Raw genomic sequence first — 24,673 nt, 5'->3', positions numbered from 1 at the left:
ATCCTACTAAGCCATATCTACATTAAAGCCTAATTTCGTGAGTCTTCTCTTGAGAACATGTAGAGACACTAATAATAATAAAAAAAAAAATGAAACTAAAAAAACTGTCAACCTGCCTGGTTTTATTGTATTTACCTGTGGGACTCAGAGGATACCACCACAACACGGGCGGGGGCCGAGCGACGCAGCACGTCCTGCAGGCACTGCACTAGCAGGAAGTGGCCTAAATGGCAGATCTGGAAGGTGGACTCCAGGTTGTCTTCTGTCAGACTGTAGGGCTGAGTGCACACTGCTGCATTACACACCAGAATATGCAGGGGCCTGTAGGAGAAAAGAGGCAGGAAATAAATTATGTTTGACTGATAATGAAGTGAAACAAAGAAGACACTGCAAAAAAAAAGAGTGGATTTTCATGTCATAATAGCCTGTAAAATATGTAATAAGAGACGGGGTGAGAGGAAATAAAGAGAAAACTGAAAAGCAGAGAAAGGAAAGAGGGTGTCTTATTCCAGAGTGTGATAGACTTTAGAGGTCCACTGAGACGGAGCATCAGTAATGCTGATATGATACAGAGGTTTCCAGTGCAGCTCCCCATGGACATACAGGTACTGTACATACTGAATACAGCTGGCAGGGATCCAGCAGCAACACAACACATTCAAAAGTAATCTCAAACCGCTGCATCACACAAGGGTGGTGGAAGGAAGTGGTGTTGATGCAGGCTCTTTGTTAACCACCCTGAGTAACCAAAACCACCAACACATCCACTTGGAAAGGAAGGGGCCGGGGCAAAGGGAGAGCAGATTAAAGGAATGCACGCACAAGTCGCGATACAAAAAGCGACTGACTTTAATCAGGGCCCCGTAAAAGGCTCAAGGATTTCCATTCTTGCAGACTTTGTGCGGGGGCGAGAGAACAACACTCCCTCCTCGCGTGCCGGAGACGGGGGATTGCCGGATTGGTCAGGGCAGAGAGAGAGATCCTTGTCGGTGACAGCGTCGCTCCAGCGAGCTCAAAACCACAGTAACACACCCGAACAGTCCAAACACACCCCACCAATTTTTAATTTCTTCCATTAGAATTAATTATGAGGCCGAAGGCAATTTGTGTACCCTGTGTTTAAGACTGCCTACTGGATTAATTAAAAACTGGATGCTGGAAAATTAATGTGTGAATTGTTATGCCTTGCTATAATGAGCCATCCCATGCTATTACATAGCAGTGTACTGTACGATCACCTTCAGGCCTCTGAACACGCAAGGTTCATTAAAGAGCACAAACCTAAGTCAACTTAAAGAATGCCGACTTCAGCAGATTATCAGCGGAGCACACACTGGCAGCTAGATATTTAAATTTGCGGCCCAAAACACAACAAGGTGAGAATGTCTAACTTAATGGCTCAGAAGAACAACACATCTGTAAATAAACGGCCTCTGTCACCTTGCTCCTGGACCTGATTAGACGAGATGGGAGAGCGAAAGCTGCTGTGATGTCAATTTTCTTTTCTCTCAGCTTAAAAGAAAGAAAAACACGCTGGTTGTCTTTGGCCCGGTGTTCCCCTGTCTAATAGAGTGTGAAGTACAGTAGCACTGTGCAACACGAAGCAGAACTCTTGGCTCCGGCCCCAATGCTCTGGCAAAGGGGGCTTCGCATTAACGCTACAGGCGTGAACCCCTGACCTGACTTCTCAACCTTTCACTGTGGCTGTTGTTGTAAACTAATCATTGTGTCAGCTACACCTCTTACGATTTAAAGGTTGCCACCTCATAATATGTATATTTAAAAAAAAAAAGAAAAAAAAAGAAGGAAAAAAGCACGCACGTCACTCAAAGTATAATTCCAAATTTGTGTTCGAAAAACTCGCATTATCAACTTTTCTCTGGCCAGTAGAGCGATTTCCCCCACACAGCTCAGATGGGCCTCTGGTGAGTCTGCTTGTAATGTAAAAGGCCTGTTAATTCCACTGCCCACCAGTTAGTCCCTCTCTCATAAGCACAGGTCTAATGAATGTCTTTAATAGGCCTATCGCCGCATACCACATTCCCTCTCTCCACATTAAGACCTCGCACAACACCGTGCGCACTGTGCAATCTCAGCGCTGGTCAAACGAGGGTGTTAACTACCAAACGGGGAGACATCAGTTTATATATTTACTTTAAATAACCCCCCTGGGTATGACCCCTGACCTGTATGATAATGCGGGCCAGCAGGATGAGATTGCCTGTGTGAGCTGGGCTCAGACTGCTGGTCGTTAACGCCGCACGTTATTGGCAAAAAGTGAGACGGGCCACGGCAACACAAACGTGTCGATGTGAGCGCCGCTCATCCTGACCCATATTTAAACGACTCACACGCCCGATGCGAAAAACCTGTAAAGTGTTAAAAAAAAAACAAAAAAAACACTGACAGTGACCGTGATATGTCATGTACGGAAGCACTGCGAGACAAAATGATGAGCGTGCCATCGATTTTTAGAAATGAACTATTAGGTAGAAAAATAAATAAATCAAAAATAAACCGCAGGTGAAAACAAATTTTTATGTGTTAATTACGGGTCATTCAGTAGAAATTGTATTAGGGCCTACTGTCAGCGCCGTCCTCCATCAATTACATCCCAATGAAATTGCACTGCATTCAACAATATCAATATCCAGGTAATTTCATTTCAAAGGACAGGCAATTAAAGCAGAATCGGGGTCAATGGAACACAAAGCAGCGTGAAAGCCACTGACTAAAGCACTTAAAAGCAAGGGAGTGAGAAACGAGAGAAGGAAAAGAAAAAGACTCTGATTACATTTCACCTGTCAATGACACGCTGCAGGAGCATTATTGTGCGTGTGTGTGCGTGTGTGTGTGTGCATGAGCGTGTGTGCCCGGTTGTCTCCGTCCGCGTGTTTACAAATCTGTGTGTGCACACCGAAACTGTCTGTGTGCGCGTCTGCGCATGTATGCACATGCATGTGCGTGTTGTGTTTTGCGCTCCTGTGTGCGTTATGCCTGAAGACATACGTGCAGTAATAGAGTGGTGGTAGACTCAGACAGCTGCCCAGTGCCATTCACAGCTCAGAGCTCCCAGCCTCCACTCTGCTCTGTTCGCCTTCTGATGAGAATTAATGTACTCTGACGTCCCCTGGGAGTCCCCCGCTCCCCCCCCCCCTCCCAACAGCACGGCTAATGAAGAAATACAACCTTGCCAAAATACTGAGGTAGAGAGGGAGAGCGACACAGACAGAGAGAGACTGAGGGACAACAACATGAGAGACGGAGGAAAAAAGAAAGAGAAACAATCTGTAAAACTGGGATATGACAAAAAAAAAAAAAAAAGAGGAATACTCGGGACAGTAGAGCTAGCTAAGAGGAGGCGTTGTACTTCAGCGTGGGTGGGAGGTCTATATGTAAGAGTTGGGGGTGGAGGGGGGGCTCTATAGGACGCAGAGTGAGGGAAGCCACCGTGAGGCTTGGCTGTGACCCAATACACGTGTCCTGGACGGCCATACCCTGCCCCAGGGCTGCTACGGGCGATGACTGCCCTGCCTCTCCCCAAGGGGCTCCCTTGACACCACCACCCCAACACACACAAACACACACGCCCCCCCCCCCTTTGCCTAGAGACCTGCGGGTGGATGAGCAGTATGGATGACAGAACTCATGACCCCAAAATAGCAACTGTACGACCGGCCACGGGACACCAGAAACACGGCGTAAAAGCTGACCACGACAAAATAAGTGCCATAAAGCATGTTCGAGCAATGTCAAGCAAATCAACACAAATACACACACACACGCACACACTTCCTCCGGGGGCCGTTTCCATATGGTGCCAATCGGTAACATTTTGGATGTCCTTTTACTGTGGCATAACAGTAGCGACAAACCAATTTAATGATTGGGCCTAAATACATTGTTTTATACTTGTCGGTTCTTTTAATCCTGTAAATCCTTTCCTTGGACAAGAAAAGTTGAAAATACTCAAAGCCCCACTTAGTGTGATAATCACTTAATAGTGATTACCACACTCCTGTGCCATGACACTTTAAGCATCATGTCAACTAATGCAGGATCACATGACAATAATAACATAGTCACGAGTGGGTCTCTGCATCAAACTAGTGGCGGTTCATCAAGTGTGTGGAAATACTTCACTCAAGATGAAGCGCCATGGAGTTGAACTAGTGACAAAAATAAAATGGCTCTGACTGGTTGATCCAGTTGTTTAATTTAAATATAATGAAATCCAAATGGTACATTATTTTGGGCAAAGGTTTCCTAAAATGAATTATTAAAATACTCCTGATCCTGATCGTACCATCACACATGTTTGAAAAAAACACAAAAAAAGGAAAATGTCGATGCGATAACTTAAATAAAATAAATGCTGTGGTGTGATACTCACAGTTTCGTGGCCTTGAAAGACTCGGCGAACTCCCGGACACTGCGGAAGGAAGCCAGGTTGCACATCATGGCCTCTACTCTTGCTTTGTGCTGTTAAAACAGAAAACAACAACAACAAAAAAATGTGATTGCAACAAACAGCAAGCTACAGAATCCCCGTCGTTGAGTATAGTTTTTCATGACTGTCATCACTTTTAATTAAAACAGCGATCGCAGGGTTTGGGCTCAGCAATTAAAAAGGCATGACATTTCATCCTAATTGACCTCCCTGTGCGTGAACAACACACAGAACGCGTATTGCAGCTTCTGCCGCAGCTCTGTCTGTCTGTATTTACTTTGTTTGTGGGGATTTTTCTCCTACCAGACTTGAATATTACTTAGTTGAGGATGGTTTTGCAAAAAAAAAAATAAATAAATAAATAAAAAGATGCTTCTATATACAGTCCAGGACTTCTAAGAACTCTAAGAAGGTTGTGACGGTGTGTGCGTTTATGTCGTTGTGCGTGTGGCACATCTTACACCATATGTTGGGTGATGGGGGTGAGGATAAGAACAGAGCGGGGAAAAAGATAAATGGCTTAAGAAGTGAATGCATAGCTGTATTTACACACCGCAGAAGATTCTGCAGCTAAATATTCATCATCCTCTCCATCGAGGTGTAACATTCAGCTGGGGGGCAAAGGCCACAGCAGGGACGCACACAGGCCAAGATGAGCAGATCTCTTGTCAAGTCTTTTTCTTTTTCTTTCCTATTTCTCTTTATCAGCACAGACCCGCAATAGACTGGGCTGGGTTCAATCTATGTAAAAACAGATGAGGTCACATGGGAGCTTGGCACGCGTTAGCACAAGCGCGTTCGGCAAGAACTGAGACGCAGCGCCAACGAAGGAGCGCTCTGATCTCTGGGTTCAGTGGCACCAGGTGTTCCTGAGAGCCACCGCTCTCCTCCGTCCTGCTCACGATCCCCGAAGAACTCGGTCGGCTCACGTTACACCCCGGAAGAGCGTTCTGCTCTCCAATCCGCTACCACCGCCGCCGCCACCACCACTGCTCCCCTGTCAGCCTTTTCCACTGATCTGATCTCCCGTCTGCGGGCGTCACATGACGCGGACGTCTTTGCTCCGCGTGTCTGCGTCTCCACAGAGCTAAGTATACATGACACCCGCAGCAAGGACGCTCCATGGAGCAGTGAGCACAAAGAAAACAAGAAAGGGTTAAGAGCTCCTTCTGATGGAAATGTGATTCTTCAGGCATTTTACAGACACCTTAACTGCCCTAGGGTGTATTTATGCATGCATACACAAGCACACGCACGCCCCCCCACACGCGCACACAACAAATTCAATGTTGTGACTCAAGGGTAAAACCACGCTATCACACCATTATCTATGCCTGAATTATTCTCAGGATGCCACTCTATACCATTATATGGATGCTATTACAGAGCATTAAAGGGCTGATTATGGCTATTATAGATATGATTATAGGGTACCTGCTTATATGATCTGCACACAGCAGTAATCACAGGTGAGAGGAGACAACTGTCTAATTTAATGACTTGTATGTGCAATATGCATTTACGCCCCATGCCACTTTCACGTAGCGCACACACACATAACGGAAAGGAGGGTAAAGTGCACAGAGGTTATTTGTAAAGAAATATCTGATCACCAAGAGTAAGAGGAGGATATGTGATTTGTGCGATATCTGTGTTATGCAAAAAAAATCTTCTTTTTACCGCGAGAAAAATGAGACATTACTTCCAAACAAGGTCAGAGCAGGCAGCAACGTGATAATTAACAGGTCACTATAAGGCCTCCTCAACAGGATAGCTCTCCATGCGAGTATGACCAGCAGAGAAGATGAGAGCAGGTGTCAGCTTGACGAACACACATCCCCTTCTCTAGAGACGTGGAGGAAAAGGGAAGGAGAGATGGAGTAATGGGAGACCAGAGGGAAGACGGAGGGGGGTTGAAAGGGGGGTGGAGGGAAGGGGGTGGGGGGCACTGGAGCAAATCCAGCAGGGAGAAGGTGAGCAGCCTGCTTGCCCGCCTGCCTCCCCTCCCCCTGCAGATTGAAGTCTTGCGAAGAAAATAAAGTTTATTGCCTGGAAAGAGGGGGAAAAAGCATGTAAAAAGCATTAAAGCGATGGAGGTGAACAATTAGACAGATGGCCAGGTTTTGGAAGGAGAAGAAGGAAAAAAAAAAGGGTGGAAAAAGACAGGGAGAACGCAAAGACGCAATCGTTCAGGGTTTTTATGAGGACCCTGACAACTCCTGGTCTCTTCAAGGGCAAAGGAAAAGTGAGAGGCAGCGAAGCCTCTCTGGTTAACTCCGGAGCAATCGCTGAGTGTGCAACACCACAGAGCTCGGCTCGGGGTGACGGAGCTCACCGCCCCCAGCTACACACAACCTATTGCTCCGTTTAAAAAGCGAGAGGCTAATTATGAATGAAACACATGTAAATAAGCTGGAAAAGCTAAAAACGCAGTAAACAGTGCGTCCTCGCGGCAGCGCGAGAGATATCGGCAAGGTCGCCGCAAAGGTAACACGGGCATCTGACTCCTCAGCCTTCCACTCCTCCGCTGCTCACCACCTCTCACCTTCCACCCGCACCTCCGTCCAACTGCACCGAGAGCAGCTGCCTAACATCACAACGACCTCCATGACTTTCACTGGTGGGGAAGGAAGGCGCCAAGGAGCGGGCCAAGAGCGGGGACGGAGGGAAATAGTTAACCTTTGCCTGCTTAAGTGGAGTTAGTTGGAGCCACCGCTGAGGTTCTCCTTGCCTCTCCGGGTGTTTTCCCCACGTACCGGGGAAAGACGTGCGCTCACCGCGGTGGAGGAAGATGTGGAACGAGGGGATGACGGAGGTGGGGACGGGGGGTGGTGGCTCTAATACAATTATAACTGGGGCCATCCAATCCAATAAAATGAAGAAGTATTAGAGCAGGGGGGAGCCCCATCCTGTTCGATAAGACACTGGACCACTCTGCTAACTCTTAAAACGCACACATGTAGGCCTACACACACACACACACACATGCACGCACAGGTACATACACTTCGCTGACCCCTTTAATAGCACAGCCGCCACCCCTAATGGACGCAAGCAAGTGGAACCGCCAAATAATACACTGTCTTAATGCACTAGGCTCAATCTCATCCCCCTCTCCCCTTATCCCTTCCCAGCCTTCACTCTCATACTTTAACCCCTGTTTCCATCTTCCCTCACCTTGCGCTGCTCACCACCTCGGCACCCCTTATAGATCACCAATGCAGGGACAACACTTAAGGAATCAAAAGTAAACCCCTCCCATATATAGAAAACACTTACCCCGCAGACCCCGGTTAACACCTCGGACGCGGAGAAGGATGGTGAAGTGAGGAGGGGAAGACAAAAGATGGACCGTTTCTGTAGTTGGAAGTGTTGTTTTTTTTGTTTTTTACAAATGCGATTCCTAGCATCAGTGCAAACACACAGCAATATTACACGGATGCACCTTCGCCAGCAGGTGCGGAGGTAAGGTGTTGTAATGGCGATGAAAGTGAATGAGCAGGGAAGACACCGTGTGAAAAGGGCACCTTATAAAAGCAATTAGAGAAATGACTTTGAGCCCCTCTTCTTGCTCTGTAGATTAGAACAGGCCTCGGAGGGAGGAACACAGAGGAACTCAGATCTCCATGACCTTGTCCGCAACACACCGCACCAAATTGGTCATCAGCTTTTAAGACTCCTATCATAGATATATATTTTTAGCAGAAAGAAAAAGAGAAAGGGAAGGAGGGGTGGAAACTGTGGAATGTGCAGGTCGTATATCATCCTGTCACAATTATGACGTTTGTTCATAAATACCAACCAATCTCCTCTCCACCTGGCTAAGTCACATGCGCCGGTGCTTATGCACGCGCCCGTACACCAACAAAGAAATATGGACACACACCACGTGCAGGGAACGCACATGCACAGCGCAAATAAAGAAACAGACACATCTGGCTGGGTGCCCTACCACAGGTCTGAGAACCGACCTCCACACACGCAGACAAAGACACTGCGCACACACACACACACACACTCAGGAAAACATGGATTCAAGCACCCGGCGCACAAATGAATGCATGCGTCCCGCACATTACAAACACAAACACACACAAACAAACAAATTGGCGCGCACAAGCACGCGGGCGAACCACATGCTCACTGACGCGCACGCACGCTGCAATTAATAGGGAGGCAGGTCTCTGGTGAGGAAGAGAAAGTGCCTGTTCAGCACATACAGGCAGAATATGCAATTTCCTCCAGTTAAGTCTGTATTAAATTGATTTCTTCTTTCTCTGACGCGGACTGGGTTTCCCCCCCCACCCACCCACCACCACCTCTCTAATGAAAGCTGGATAATCTACAGGTTTTCCCTTTCCTGAAATCAAGTTACAAATCAAGCAATTGCAGGGGCAGATATGGGAAAGGTGAAGGAAGGACACGGGCCGATTTTTCCAGATGAGGAACGTGAAGAATGAGCCGCGTACGTGCCGACGCTCTCAACGTGGACACGAGGGGCGCTTGACCCACGCCCACATGCGGGGAGGAAGAGGCTGGGGCCTCGCTGACACGCGTCCACTCAGCAGCACAATAAGGCGAGGGCACGTCAGCAAACGCGGCGTAAATAACCGTAATTAATGAAACACGCGTAATTGGGAGGCACGTCAATCTCTTAATCCGTCACTCGTGTCGTGCAGAGGCTGCAGAGAAACAATAACAAAAAAAGAAGACATAGCAACATGTAATTACTAGTGGAGAAAAAAAACTATTTAACTGAGTGAAATTAACAATAAAACAACCTTTTAATAACCCCCCATTCCAACTCTTTCATTAAAATCTGACAGTGTTTTAGTAGCAACATGTACTTTAAATAAACAACAAGGACTAATTAAGCAGACAAAACGGTGGCGTTGGATAATTACATTTCATATTACAGGATTATTAACACGGATGCATTAACGTGTGAGCGGAGTTTTAATATTATAGCCGGTCGAGGTGAAGCGGCCTTTATTGGCGCTTTATATACCGCGGCGTTATTTAATTTACTTTATGGCAACGCATTGTGTTTTTACAAGCTCGTCACAGATTCTCAAAATCTGCATTTGTTAACTGTTAACTTTAACCGTCAAATAAATTCAGCGAGGTAAAAAGCACAATCGTTTCCGGTGATGGAAGTGAACGGATCAGAACAGATCTGTTACAGGCAGCGAGTAAACTACGTGTTTTAGAACATGACGTAAATCTGAAAAGTGAATTTGTGATGTTAAAATGTGACTCGATAACACGTGTAAGACATACATGTGGGGTGTAATTATAGACATGGTTTAAATTGGAGCTGATTTGAATCATGCAAAACAAACAAATGACTTTACTGCAAAGAAAAGTCTGATGCAGAACAATATAGAAAAAAGGAAGAAGTACGAGATGGTTTTTCTATTTGCATTTAATCAACCGTGAGAATTCCTTTACCTCCCAAAGTTACAGAACGGTCGACGTACGAGAGAAATAAAGACAGAGAGAGGAAAAGAGAAGGACAGACGTGCAGAGGGAGCGACAGAAAGAGAGAGAGAGAGAGACGGAGATGGGAAATGAAAAGGACAGGGCGGTCATCATAATTGCAGAGTTTGCTTTTCGGATGCAGACAGACCAGGGCCATGGGGCCTGAGGCAGATATCAGATTCCACACAAAACGCACACATACACGCACACGCATACAAACTTACACATGTGACCCTATATACAAACGCAGAATATTCCACAGCCAGACTGTGTGAGAGTTTTTTTTTTTTTTTCATTAGGGCAAAGGACGCCTAATATCTTTTCAGAAGTGTTTTGTGTTCTATCGAGGATGAAGTGTGACGGTAACATCCAGCTTTCAATCCTAACAGTATTATAAATCGCCTCTCAGTCCGTCTCTGTCAGTGTGTGTGTGTGTGTGTGTGTGTGCGCCTTCACTTCTCCCCTCCTTCATCCAGGGCAGAGCCTGATCAGATTTACATTAAAAAGTGATGGAGATTTAAATAATGTGTCTATGTTCTCAGAAAGACATCAAGAGATTTTCATCTTCCTCTCCTCTTCCTCTCAGCCTCTTCCTCTCCATTTCCTCACTCTCTCCCCCCGTCCTGCCCCTATCTCCCCCCTCATCTTACCCACTCCATCTCCGCCAGATTCGCAGACAGTGCACATTTTCCTGCATGTCTTCAGTGTAACCGATACCCCTAACAACCAGGATTTTAATGCGATCCATATTGCCCCCTAATATTTCAGATCTCAGAATAAGCACTGGCAATTACATATTTACACCCAACTTATTTTGCAATTCCGCACGGGGACTTTAGCGACCGGCTGCGCGGCACAAGCGGGCTTAGATGCTGATTACGCTGTGGTTAGATAACAATAAAGACGGAGAAAAACTCCTAGACCTCGTGCACTTACACTGTATAAACAACTTTCCATTCGGAAGTGTCAGCAATAAAGCTCGCCTCTCTCAAGCACAAAAATTATGTGCTCTTTTCAAAGTGAGGCTGTAATATGATTGCTTTATCTAAACCTGATAGTTTTACACTGTTTTAATTTCTTCCCGTATCGTCTCGGTATCCCGAGGACCCGGTGAGGAAGCACGAGCACGAGCAGAAATGCAGGCATCTACACAAACGTGTTGTAGTGAGCGCACATAGCTGCACGGAGATAATAAATTAAACCCCTTTGAGTCGGTTACCAAAGCCCTTTTTGTATCAGCTTTGTAAAAACATAAGCACAACATAATTGAATAAGAAAAGAATCTGGCAATTAAGAAACGTGGAGGCCTTTGATGTGAGTAAGTGTATAATAGGCCTTTTGATGAGGGAGTGTTTCATACTCCGCAGGGTCTGGTACGCACTTTGATTAAAAGCTCTTTTGTTTGGCCATGTTCTAAACTGCTTACCATTTTCCACTGTCACAACAGTTTATTCAGGAAATACGACAGATGGTGGCTTTTTCTCTTCCCTCTCTGATAGAAAATCTTCATCACGCGGTGGTGATACTGTGTTATGATTACCAGTGGAACAACTGAATGAACAGAAGTCTGACCCGGGATAATAAGTACGCATACATGGGGAATATAAAAGAGGCAAATCAAGAGGTCGAGTTCATTTTTTTTTTAAATGATGAGGTCAAATTGAACCAGATGGTTTTGTATTTGTTTCACTGTGTTCACAGAAGGTGAAGAAATGCGTCTGCTGTCTGGAAGTACTTTCCATAACTGAGAAGGGATTTCTGTTTTTGTTTTTTGTTTTTTTTTTAAGACCTATTTAGAAAGATATTTCAATTTCAAGCTAGTTATTTATTAATATATAAAGCTGTTTTAGTTTTTCTGTGTTTTTCTTTGTGATAGGAGCCAATATACGTTTAGTTTATTTACTGTAATGTAGGGCTGGGTGGTATGACCAAAAATGTATATCACGGTATTTTTATTTTTCATGCATAACATGTTTACATTTTCTACTGAAAATGTCCAAATTTAAATAAGTAATCACAGGTTATAATAAACAGGTCGAATAATGAACAGGTTTCCATGGCCCCGTGTTAGCACTGCATGCTGATGTGAAAATCTGGGGACATTTACAGCTCAGAGATTAAAAATATAACATAAATTTTAAAAAATAATTAAATGTTATCAAGATGAAATGAAAAAACAGGACAATTTAGGTTTAATTTATTGATAAATTTATTCATATTTAAACATATTTAAACTGCTACATCTTTAATGTCAATAGCAGTGCGACCGGCTACCATAACAATTGTATTCTGCCCGCAACATTTTTTTCTCATTCTTTAAAAATTTAAAATTGGGGACATTTTAGCCGGGGACATGTCATCCAAAGCAGAAACCTAAAATAAACCCGTACAAAGGAAACGGCACCTATTTTTTGGCAGAAGTCCTTGCTTGTTCTGCTGCTTTATTTATCTTTTTGACTTTCCATCTTCACCACGCCTCACAGTGATGCAGTCGCACCACGTGTGTTTAGAAGCGCTACATTTAAAATGGTCCAGTCAGAAAAAGCATCTCGCTGGGCAGCGTTCTGAATGTTGTGTAATCAAATATTAAAAATTCATATCATAATGGAAAAAAATACCGGTATTCTGTCCGGTATACCACCCAGCCCTACTGTAATGTACTAAAAAAAGAATTTAAAAAATCTGAGCCACTGAATTTTTAACTACCACCCCTGAGTCCTATTGCTGTGCCGACACTACACATGGTCACGCCAGTTTTTCACCTGCATGGGCTCCACTTAAGTATGTGCTGCTGACGCGTCCAGACGGTGCAAATCTGGGGTAATGTAAAGTCTGGCTGTACTTCACCCCAAAAAGAGACATGGACAACTTGCAACAAGTGATCAAAGGAGATATTGTGCAGGGGAGACAACACCTCGAATATGATTAAACATCTGCTGACGATTTTTTTTATTTATTTATTTTTTTTTTTAAAGCTTAGCAATGTACCGTCTTTGATAGCCTGCCAGACCCCACGCCACTCTTTTTATTATGATCATTATGATGGTTTGCTGTGAGTTTTATTTTACATTGGTTCATTTATTTCTCAGGTGTATTTAAATTAGTACTATGTTCAACTTGCGAGTCACAAAAGTCCTTAAAAAATAAAAAGGCACTGTTTTTAGACAAAGTTCGTACTATTTTAATTCTTTAAGCAAGGGTTCAGGCACCGTTTCAAATAAATAAATAGAATAAATAAAACCTTAACCTTACCCATCCCTGTTTTTATTCTTTTTCTTATAGCACTGTCATCTGTCTGGGTGCTCTTATTCCCACAGCCTAGAAACATGCACGTTTCCCCGCAGCAACTCTGTGATACGGTGACAGATAACGGCTGGACGGATTATTGCTATTGTTGTAATTTTCACCTCATAAGCACATTCATGACAACCAAACTCAGCTGTTCAAGCACCCGTCATGTGATCTATCCTGTCGGCTGATAAGGTCAAGCAGTTTTTGCATTCTGTTAAAATTTGAATAATAGGATTCTCATCATGCGTCTTTAGCCCCTTGTCACCCGATAATGGCCTGAAAGACTCTCGTTGAACAATGTAATAAATGCGTCACGTGACCTCGGCAAAGGTCGGGGGTCAGCGAGCCACAGATTGTCAGAGGAGCGCTGGCATGACAGAGAATAAATGATGCCTTGTAAACAAATTGAATTATTGCTTTAATTCATGCAGTCTGATTCAATTTGCCGAAAGAGGAGTCCTTCACGGGGGAACAGAGGAGCAAAGGAATGACAGCGGAGGAGGAGGAGAAAGAAGAAGAAGAGGAAGAGGACGCACACCTTCTCCCTCCATCACTCCATCCCCACAATGTCTTTGGCTCCACTGAAGGAACGTAACTACATTAACAATCCCGATCATCTCACAAGACTGTGTGTAGACGACGGGTCTTCCTCTTGTCCCTCAGCTAAACGCATTAAGGTTCTGTTAAATCGAGTTCAAGCTGGACCACCGGGCTGACTTCCTGCCCTGGCACGGTCCGAGTGACAATAAGCAAGAGACACATCTGAATTTCATAGCGACAGACGACAAATTGCACAGACATCTTAGGAAGTTTAGATCACTGAGAGAGTAAGGAAAATGCACAGAGAAATAAAAGCAGACGGAGCCCGCTAAGGAGGCAGCTGGGGATGGAGGAAGCTCAAATGCAAGGGAATCTTTGAAGAAATCTGCTTGAGCTTATTGTGAAGTGGGCAAATGGGAAAGCCCATCTCATATGGTATATCCCGTGAACCAAAAAAAAAAAAAAAAACCCTGAATAAAACATCAGTATTAAGTTTGGTCTCTCACCCAAAGCTGCGTTAGGTCTCTCTACAGTTTGCTCCTTAATTCCGTCGGAGTAATCCCACGTTATTGCCCTCTAACAGTACCCTAAACAGAGAGTAAAAAGTTTGCTCCCCTCTAGCAGTGTATTACCAGGAAACAACAGGCCCTCTCCTCATTAAGTTATAGATATAAATGCTCCAAAGCATGAAATTACCCCCGAGCCTCCCTCTCCAAATAACCTGGTTTGCAAACAAATGATCCGAGCACAAGCAGTAAAAGGCAGATTATTAAAATAATAGGAGGGATTTAAATTTGCATCCACAGAACAATTCAGCAAAGGACTGTGCAATTACTCCCCCCCATCCACCCCACCCTACCCCACCCCTCCTGTTCATTCCACCTTTCTACTGGTAAGCCCAGAGTTCCTCACTTTACTGTCTGTTCTGTCTATGAAACAGAAGCAGATTTTGACATCTTCAGGTTCAAGACACAGAAGTATGTGCACTTATCTGATTGTGATCGGTATCCTCTTAAATCAAAGCCTCAATCAAAATACATTACCACTTTTAGCCATTAGCGCACAAAGCATCCCTTCTCCCTTCCTATGACGAATATCTAACTTTATCCGGAAACAATAGCGGCCCCTCCTTCGCTGGAGTAAATGGGGAGTGATGGGAGAGTGAGGTGAGCAAAGAAACGGACGAGGCAAAGGGTGCTCAGGTCGGCATTACCTCTGAGTTATGGGCTCCATTTGCATCTCAATCAGCCTCTTTGGAGAGCCCACCACCTTGGTAACACCCCCATCACGCCACAGCCACCCCGGGTAATCAGGGAGATTTAGTGGGACTGGCAGCCTACCATGGGCACCCCCTGGCTGGGGCTCACAGCTCATTCCCAGCCCCTGGTCTCGCTAAGGGCCCTCTGGGCCACATCCAAACACTGGAGAATGGCGGCACTTAACAAGACTGAAGAAGACCAAAATAGATGAGCAGCAAGAACGGGCCATAAAACAGAGGGAAAACAAAGCACCCCTGTGATTGTAATAGATCTTCCGGCGTAGATGTCTGCATGGTGTTCTGTATTGCTGCCTCATTATAGCAGCAGGAACAAAAAAAAAAAAAGAAAGAAAGAAAACAAACTTGAACTTGTGACCTTAGGTGAGAACATTTTATCTCGGAGCTGATGATGTCGTTGACACCGTCCCACTGCACCCCTGCAGCAAAACCAGACGCTCTCCAACATGTAATGGGAGTATGTACACCAGCAAACAACCACACACACACACACACACACACACACACACACACAGCTACGTGGTGTGATTTGCAGATAGCGAATGCTCCACTTGAGAGTTGCCTCTCTAGTTAGCGCTGTCTCATGGCTGAACCCTGCTAAGGTATTATTACCTACAGTCAGCCCTATTGATATTGTGACTCCAGCATCTGTTCACCTCCTTGTTACTGCCTGGACCCCAGCGCAGTGTCCTATCTGACTGTGTGCATGGCTTGTGTGTGTGTGTGTGTGTGTGTGTCTAAGACCTCTGGGCTACAGAGTAGTCACTGTGCACAGCAGAAGACAAGAGGCTGAGGAGGCTAATAGAGAAGCCCTCAACACACCAGGGGCCTAATCAACTGCAAAGGACACGTACCCGTAGCTCCAAACCTCCCTCTTACACAAACACTCTGGCCTTTCTGCGCCCCTCTAATCTCACCGACACTCCACACTGGCTACGTTGATGCCACATCGCACAAAGACTTTGTGCGAGAAGTCCGCAGAAAAGCAGCGATTAAAAAGAGAAAGAGCGAGAGTGGAAACCAAACTTTAGCAGAAAATACAGAGAAAAAAAATGTAAAACAAAAGAGAAAACAGGAGGAGAGTGAGGACTGAAGATGGAGAGACTCAGAATGTGGAGCTGAGTTTCAGTATCAGAATCAAATATTAGTGGGGAAAAATGGGGAGTGGGCAACATTAATCAAAGTGTTCACCTAGTGGGCAGCCATATGGCAGATCAGCACGCCAACAGTGCAAACTTGCTGATCTTCAGTAACGGAGTGCAATTAATTCCACTGGCTGCATTCATCTCTCCCTCACACACTGAAGGAAGGCAGGTTAAAAAAAAAAAGAGGAGGAGAGAGAACAGAAGAGGGTTTGTTATAACTCTTTACTCTTCTTCCTCAACTGTTTTTTCATCTCGCTCTCCGGAAGCAGAGGAATCAAACCCAGGTGATGAATGAGGTGGACACAAGGGCCTCAGGTAGCTCCTGTGGCGATGGCGGTGGGGGGGAGTGATGAGGAGTGGGACAAGAAAAAGTGAGAAATTAGGAAGCTGAGAGGAAGATACAGTGGAGGGGAGGGGAACAGTTTATCCTAAGATTTGTCCAAAGCCTTTGTTAGGCCTTAAAATCTATATTTACATGTCTTTATTTTCCTTTCAAAGACTTTTTGCAAATTAAATGTATCCTCTATAACTGAACCAAAAGTGATACTCATAGTTTGTAGAGGAAACTTTACCCAAAGCGTCACCAAAATTACAAAGTCAGAATGCCATGCTATTTACAAACCACTATAATGAGTGTAAGGCACGCACAATACCACTGGTCAAAAACCCAAAGCCTCGTAAATACAATGGAAATCCCATTCTCCGACCTATTTCTGCAAAAGCCTGTGCAATTAAAACACTGTGTATATTAACACGCCATAACTCTCCCCAAAAATATTGCGGCCCCCATAAAATCCCTTGAAACAAGGATGAAAAGCTTCCAAAGGTTTCTAATTTGCAAGTATTTGTCAGAGAGTATGAATTAAAGTTTCCCCCCTAAGTAACAAAAAAAAAAAGCCAAAAAAAAAGCCCTCAAACTCAATAAATCTAGACTGAAGTTTTTCCCGGCAAGAGTAAACCAAGCAACATATCAATTCATTAAAATGTAAATTAAAAGAGAAAACATGATAATGCTAAGTGATATTACTGTCAGTCATTTATTTTTCTGTCTGTACAGCGGAAGCTTTTGCGGCAAACCGTAGCAGAATAAAGAAAACACAATCTGACCGCACACACGTCTCAGACCTCTTTCTGGTTTTATGTAAAATTAGCGTCTCCCCTGGCGTTTAACACAAGCTCATCTCCATTAGCCGTAACCTAGTAAAACTGACTCGTCCAAATGAGTTGTGGATATGCATTCCCCCGGCCCTCTCGAATCCCCCGCCCATACAAATATACTGCTTCTGTTATCTCAAGTCCATATCTCTGTACGTCAGTTCATCCCAATGGTCTAGTCACCATACCACCCATACCAATATCATAAATGACTGTGGGGGAAGGCTTCATTAGGGCAGCAATGCCCATCCACCCCTCTAATCGGGGCATTTTCCTTGTGCGAATTGGGATCTTGCTTTATGGTCCAAATGGGGCTCTGTTAATGAGGAAGTATACATGTCTCCGTTTCCTGTCTAGCCATGTCGGCAGTTCCTGTGTTTGGGCCTATTATAATCAGATGGCTTTTTTTTAATGAGCTATATTCATCTTGGTCACGCGTCAAACCCGACAAAGTCATTCAAAACGAGCACAAACACAATACAAACACAGTGCACTTACAAACCTCTGGAGGCGAGTGCGGCAAATATTTAAAGATTTTTATGTCTTAAGGGACGGACACACAAAAAATCGGATCCAAGAATAGCAGCAACAAAGTTTCCCACAGCTGAACTAGGTCATGTTAAAGGTTTCCTCCCATCAAAAGGGAGTTTTTCTTAGCTCCAATCTCCTTAGTCTTTACTCTGTGAGTTTCAGACAGACACTGGGTTCTGTCATTTGTTATTGATGCTACATAAAAAAAACAAGAAAAGAACTGAAAATTACATTATACTGAGAGCCAACTGTAATGTCCGGGAGTCAAAACATTTTAGCGTTAGAGTTAACGGGCTCACATACACTGATTAGGTATAAAAATATGACCATCTTCCTTATATCGTGTAGGTCTCTCTTGTGCCTCCAAAACAGCTGTGACTTATCAGAGAATGAACATGGACATGGACCTTCTGACCTTCTGAAGAACTGCTATTAGCTGGGAGGCTGGGAAGAGCTACAAACGAGTCATAAAGATCTGGCCTCTCCTGAATCCGCTGATCTATGATTTATTAATTCTTGATTTCCATGTGATTGTGCAGATATTTGAATATTTGAATGTTCAGATAACATGAACATACACATGGGACAAGTCGTGTCCAATCTTGTCTTACTATTATCACGTTTTTCTGGTTTCGGACCACCAATTTGTTCCGCAAATTCAGCATGCTCAATCGGCTGGAAAGCCACCAACCGGAGCCCAACTGGTGCCAACAGAGTGGGACACACGACAAAAACTAGGGCCACAGAGACTCTCCTGACACCAGAAAGCGTCCGACTCCCTGCATGTCGTGCCATGCCCTTACAAACACGATGGGACTATCCACTGCACTCCAGGCAACATAGCTTTAAACCACTATGATGACAGCTGAATTATTGCAAATGTCACAGCAAATTCTGTTACATTGTTCCCACAAACGCTCTGCTTCTTCACATTCAGCTCTCGGCCAGCTCAATCTTCTAAATCCCCCTCTCCACACCTCTGATCTCTCGCTGTCTCTGCCTTTCTGTCTCTCCATCATCCCCTTTCACTCCCAGGCCTCGTTGACATTAACCTGGAGCACTCACATTTTCCCATGGTTCTCCATGTTGCTCTCCACATGTCAGAGCGGGAGGCTTTATGGCCCACATCCATCAGCGTCACATGCCAGGATTTATGGGAGATGGAGTCCAAACCCAATAGCCTTGAATCAGTCTTGCTGAAGCCGACCCTTGGGCCGCTGTGCGAAGTAATAGATGAGCATGCTTACCCCCCACCCCCCGACATAACCTCACCTGATTCCTCCTTCCAGCCGCCTCCTAACCCACACTCTGTTCCTCCTTCATCCCTCATGATGCTTTTTTCCCCCCACTGTGAGCCACAGTCCAGTCCTCTCCCTTGGCCTACTTGACTCTTCTCGGTCATTCATTCAAACCTAATGGAGATCCGGTTACCGAAAATTAATGAGGCAGAGTCACTCAAGGAAATATCTACATAAATTCACGCAGACATACAGTAAGTTCATCATTCATTGTTGTGTGTAGGGATTTATTTGGGCTAATTCATCATGACACGGTATTAATAGGTGGTGGTGCCCTTCAGAGGAGAGATGAGAGGCACCAATTATCTCGGTTCACCGTTCACTGCCGGAAAAAAAGACCTGTAGGAATGACAAAGACTTGTCAAATTATCCTGTCCTGCAACAGCTCTCTGTGTTTTACAAAAAAACTGATGTAAATGTCAAGAGTAGATGTGATTTAGAATTAACAAAAACTATGTCTTTTTAAGTGTATGTACTGTACCTAAGACCTGGGGTCAGAATTTGACGTAAACAACATGAAAGCATTGGATCCATCCTGCCTTGTATCAACGGTTCAGGCTGGTGGTGGTGATATTTTTGTTTAAATGCCACAGTCTACCTGAGTATTGTTGCTGACCATGTCCATCCCTTTATGACCACAGTGGACCCATCTTCTGACGGCTACTTCCAGCAGGATAATGCACCATGTCACAAACATCATATCATCTCAAACTGGTTTCTTGAACATGACAATGAGTTCACTGTACTCCAATGGCCCCCACAGTCACCAATCCAGTAGAGCACCTTTGGGATGTGGTGGAACAGGAGATTCGCATCATAGATGTGCAGCCAACAAATCTGCAGCAACTGCGTGATGCTATCATGTTAATATGGACCAAAAGGAATGTTTCCAACACCTTGTTGAAAGTAATTAAGGCAGTTCTGGTGGCAGGAAATAATTCTTCATCTTCCAGTAGTCTCTCAGAAACCAAAAGGGGAAGAGCCACTATTACCTGTGAGGCTAGGAAGCTGCAAACCGTCGTACAGAGCTGGCTTCTCCTTAATCCTGTCTATCAGTTAGTCTACAGTTTATTCATTCAAGATGATCATGTAGTGAAAATATTTGTGTGTTTGAATGTTCACAGGAAAAACTGCGGCCACAGACAATCTATGACCGCAGATGTGAAACAAAAAGCTCAAGAGAGTTTGAACCACTGTACTTGCTCTTCATGGCCCACATCAGAATCAATCTGCGGTCTACATATAGCACTGTGACTGGGGGAGTTAGAGGTCAAAAGTCAAACTGTGTTCACTGGTTTACAGCAGGTTTTATTACAGAGTTACAGAGTTATTTGACGTATCTACCAAACCTGTTCACCTTCTAACCCGCATCCATATAGAGCTGGTTATCTAAAAGTTGTACAGTAAACACACACACCTACACACACTCTAATTTCTCAATTTGAACATGTGAAATAATATTGCCCTGCGGCCCCCCAAACAGGTCCAGACCCTAATAAACGCTGTACACTATGAAGGAAACAGTGAGGTAGCTCCGACACCTCTGAGCCTCACTCCACGCACACACAAACACACACAAGGGCTATGCCTGGTCACAGGTCAGGAGAGCTTGTAGCCCTCTGTGGTAAAGGGAAGCATAGCCGCTTGAACCTGTAATATGCTCCTCTCTCCCCCGGTGCCACTTGTTGGGGTTTTAGTGCAGGCGAAATTACACCTGCTTTTTTTGTGTGTCAACGCTGGTCTCAGGCTCAAACTGGGGACTACACACCCACAAACACATGAGTGCACAGCTAAGCCGTAGAGGAGCTCAGACAGTAGCTGTAAGACAGACGAAGCGGAAGAGCGTGTGTGGTGCCGCATTCGCTCCAGAGCATCACCGGACAACAAAACATTTTATAGGTAACGTGCTTCACACACTGTTAAAACACTGCACTGCTCTGAGCAGCGCAAACAGTAATCAAGATTAACAGGCCTGCCCTCCATCCACGACTCTAACAGGGAAGCTCGCTTGAAAATGAAAAGAACTGCAGGTGTAGTGTGGGCGTAGAGTCCCGTGTAACAAAGCTGCGTAAGATTAGGATACATTAATCCTGGACCGCAGGTTTAATCATTTGCAAGTGTGTGGGCTTAATCACCGGTCAGAACGGGGTCGGCCTGTTTCATCGTCAGGATGTTCAACAAAAATGAACAACAACATCCAACCTGCTCTGCAAGTCATATGTGAGTTGAGAGATAATCACTGATATGGGGAAAGAGAGAATGAAACTAATAAAAAGGCAGTGTATCAAAGTAACGCAGTTAAGCATTAGTCACGTGAGGGCAACTACGCCACGACTCTGGTGTTCTCTAAATGAATCCCCCTCGTCCCATGCTTGATTTATGGACCTGTAAAAACACACGTTGTTTTTAATCTACTGCCGGCTGAATCTGCCTCTCTAATGAAATGTGGACCTGTGTGCGAGCGCGTGTCTCTGTGTGTGTCGGAGGGCGTGCGCGCGCCGCGTATGTGCGTTTGATAATGATGTATGGGCTGAAGCCTGATTCTTCTAGCATGAATTTTCTCTCTGATAAATATGCATTCAGTTACACAGACTGATTAAGCTGTAAACCAGTGTTAACTCCGTGTCAAAGCACATACGAACACACAGATATATATGTATATAAACTTACATGCTCACACACACACACACACACACACCAACTTCCCAGAAAATAATGATAGCTCTGCCTGGGGCAGGATTGTTCGAATGCCTGGAGCATTTCACTGGTATCAATTCCATGAGACCTAACTGCAGAGGATATCCTATAAACATAAGACAAGGCTCAGAGACACAGCCATCATCAGCAAAAAAAAAAAAAAAAAAAAAGATGCTGCAGTTTATGCTGATTTATTAAATTATTGAAAATAACAACAAAATACTACATATAAAAGTTTCTTTGCGGATTAAATGTCACATCTTTGTTTGAAAAGCTCATTCTAGTCAACCTAGTGCTGAAGAAAAACACTGCCTATTCCCAACATCCTTTTATTCATTTAGGGAGAGGGCACTTGACTATGGAGAAAGTTGTGTGTTACTTTTAATCGGTTTGACATTGAAATCAGTGTCAGAATGGTCGGACGTGGCAGCTGTTGACTTGTTGTGACGCACTTGTCTGTTCGTTAAGGGACAATCCCTCCGTCCTTCACAACAAACACAAACTGACTAACGGGGCGCCTTGTCCTTCTTCCCCCATCCACTCTCTCTGGTGTGTGAACTGCACACACGTAGGGAAACCGCATACGTACACATGCATTCCTGCAACGAATGAAAGATGATGAAACAGCTTCAAACATCAAAAACTGAATTAAATCTAATTAGCCTGTTGCATTTCCTAATTAACTTTATCATAGGATCTCACTGTGCTAAAGATGCTAAAAGCGCTCGGGGTAATAGATAGATAAATGTTATAGTCAGGTGCCAGATGGTTTCTGCATTGAACGTTATTATGTTTGCTTGTTTGCCAGACAACCAAGCCTCAGTCTATTTGGCTGCAGCTTATTACCACTGGCTCATCTCTTGACTTAAAACATTACGGCGTGAGCTGGACTTGTCTTCCTGTGGTCAGCACTTCTCAGACTTCAATAAAAAACATTCTCTGCTGGCAGGGAGAAAAAGAGAAGGAGGAAGAGTGAAAGGGATCCAAGCAACCTCTCACCCCTCTCATCATAAGGAGCCCTCATCCCAGGGCTATGGGCCCTCCTTCAGAGGGGGAAGCGAAAGAGAGAATGATGAGAATGTGTCAGGTTCAAACAACAAAGAGGTGCTGCCTTACACATCCTTCCTCAACCTGTCCCCTTCAGTGGCAGCGACATCATTTAAATCATTTAAATCCTCCCCAACATGACCTATGGCAAGTGACCCATCATTCTAACGCTCACACCTCATTGTGAGATGGCCGCTGAAGTGCTTATTTAGCAGAAAATATCAACCGGCTAACTATGTGATTTATTCAAAATTATTCCTCCGCGGTGCTCCTTCACACAGAGCATTTGCCCATAGTTCACTGTGGTCCAGGCAATTAGGAGCAGACCACACCTCTTCAGGAGACAGAGCACCTGGCTACAGCAGACAGACATAAGGAGGAACAGAGCTGAGCGGCGCACAGCTTTTCACGACGGGCCGGAATAACTAAGCAGAGCGGCGGAGAGAGTGAGGAATGCAAGCCAGGCACTTTAGGATTCATTTAGGTTCCCCATCTCCCTGGTCACTTTATTAGCAGTCTGGGAAGAGTGATGCATGTCCCAAAGCTATGCAAAATGCATAATCAAGCATTTAAATACACACCATGTGGACGGGCGTGCGCGTGCAACGTGCATGCATGCGCGCACGTCAAGAGCTGAACTTGTGGCGTGTGTTACATGGATGCGCACACACACGTGTAAAAATGCTTACTACCGTGAAACTTCAAGGTATTCAACTCTTACATTTTTATACTAACAGTCTGCGCAACACAAAGCCTCCTTTAGTATTCCCACGAGCTGCATTGGAGGCGTCACCTGTGTAATGTAAAGAAATGCTCAATAGTATATTATAGTAAATCTTATCGCGGCTCCCCTGCGTTGTGTGGTCGCTTGTTCGGAGGAAACAGAGCCGGGTAAATTTGAGAAAAGAAAAAAAAACGCTCATCAAATTTACATATCACAATTGCACCTTCGTTTCGATACATCCTTTCTGCTCGCTTCAGTGTGAAGCTGAAGTGGATAATAACTGAGGAAGGCAGGGCCCTTTTTATTCCCAGTTCACAGGCTGGTATGCAAGAAGAAAACAAACAAATAAGTAAATAAAGGGAGATGAGAAGGTCTCCCCGGAGAGGCGGACACATGCTACTAATATGCAAAGACACAGACCGATTTGCACGACGCCTCATCCCGGAAATAAGGGGTGAACGAGTGATTTAGTGGATGCAGCTGGAACAGGGGGAGGTGGAGGCGCAGGTGTAATGCTGTCACAGTCTGGGGACAATGTGAAAAGTGGCTGTTGGGCTACTTAAACACAAGCGTTGACGTCACCAACATCAGTCAAAGCCGGATTTATCTGAGCTTCAACATGATATTTCAGCAAAAACCGTACGCAGAAGACATTACCTCGGCATGCGCTTTAGAAACGAAAGAAACAGCACCACGTCAGTGATCCCAAATTACTGTAAACACGTAAGTGTGTTTTAATTAAATAAAGTTTGTGAAACTGTTGTTTTCTTGTTAGCCGCTGCCTCATTTTCAGAATTACAGAAAATATGCTTGCTAAATGACATACATTTAAGATGGTTATAAAATCACAATTAAAAAACAAATAAATACAATGTTTCAGTTTAAATGTTTCAAGATGTAAGATCAAAAAGGGCTAACTAGGATCTACTGGACTCTCCGGAAAGTCAGGAGGGTGTTACAGACCTGCTCACTGACCTGGGAAATGGGCTAAAATTACTTTAATCACTTTTAGAGTGGAAAGTAGAAGAAAAAGTGGTT

The 24,673-nt window shown here is 44.6% G+C and overlaps 1 protein-coding gene across 1 annotated transcript in view; it reads right to left on the bottom strand.

Moving 5' to 3' along the window:
• wwox (WW domain containing oxidoreductase) overlaps positions 1-24,673 on the bottom strand; it is a 128,572-nt gene that overhangs the window by 87,299 nt on the left and 16,600 nt on the right. The window contains exons 6-7 of the mRNA XM_047596098.1: positions 4,394-4,482; positions 136-321 (exon numbers count right to left, since the gene is read on the bottom strand). Coding sequence (XP_047452054.1) covers positions 136-321; positions 4,394-4,482 — 275 coding nt within the window. The remainder of the gene's footprint in view (positions 1-135; positions 322-4,393; positions 4,483-24,673) is intronic.

This window comes from Mugil cephalus, chromosome 10 (genome assembly GCF_022458985.1).
Source record: "Mugil cephalus isolate CIBA_MC_2020 chromosome 10, CIBA_Mcephalus_1.1, whole genome shotgun sequence".
In the NCBI taxonomy this organism is placed as follows: Eukaryota; Metazoa; Chordata; class Actinopteri; order Mugiliformes; family Mugilidae; genus Mugil; species Mugil cephalus.
Note: the sequence above shows the minus strand (reverse complement) of the source record. Positions and strands in the feature narration are given on the sequence as shown.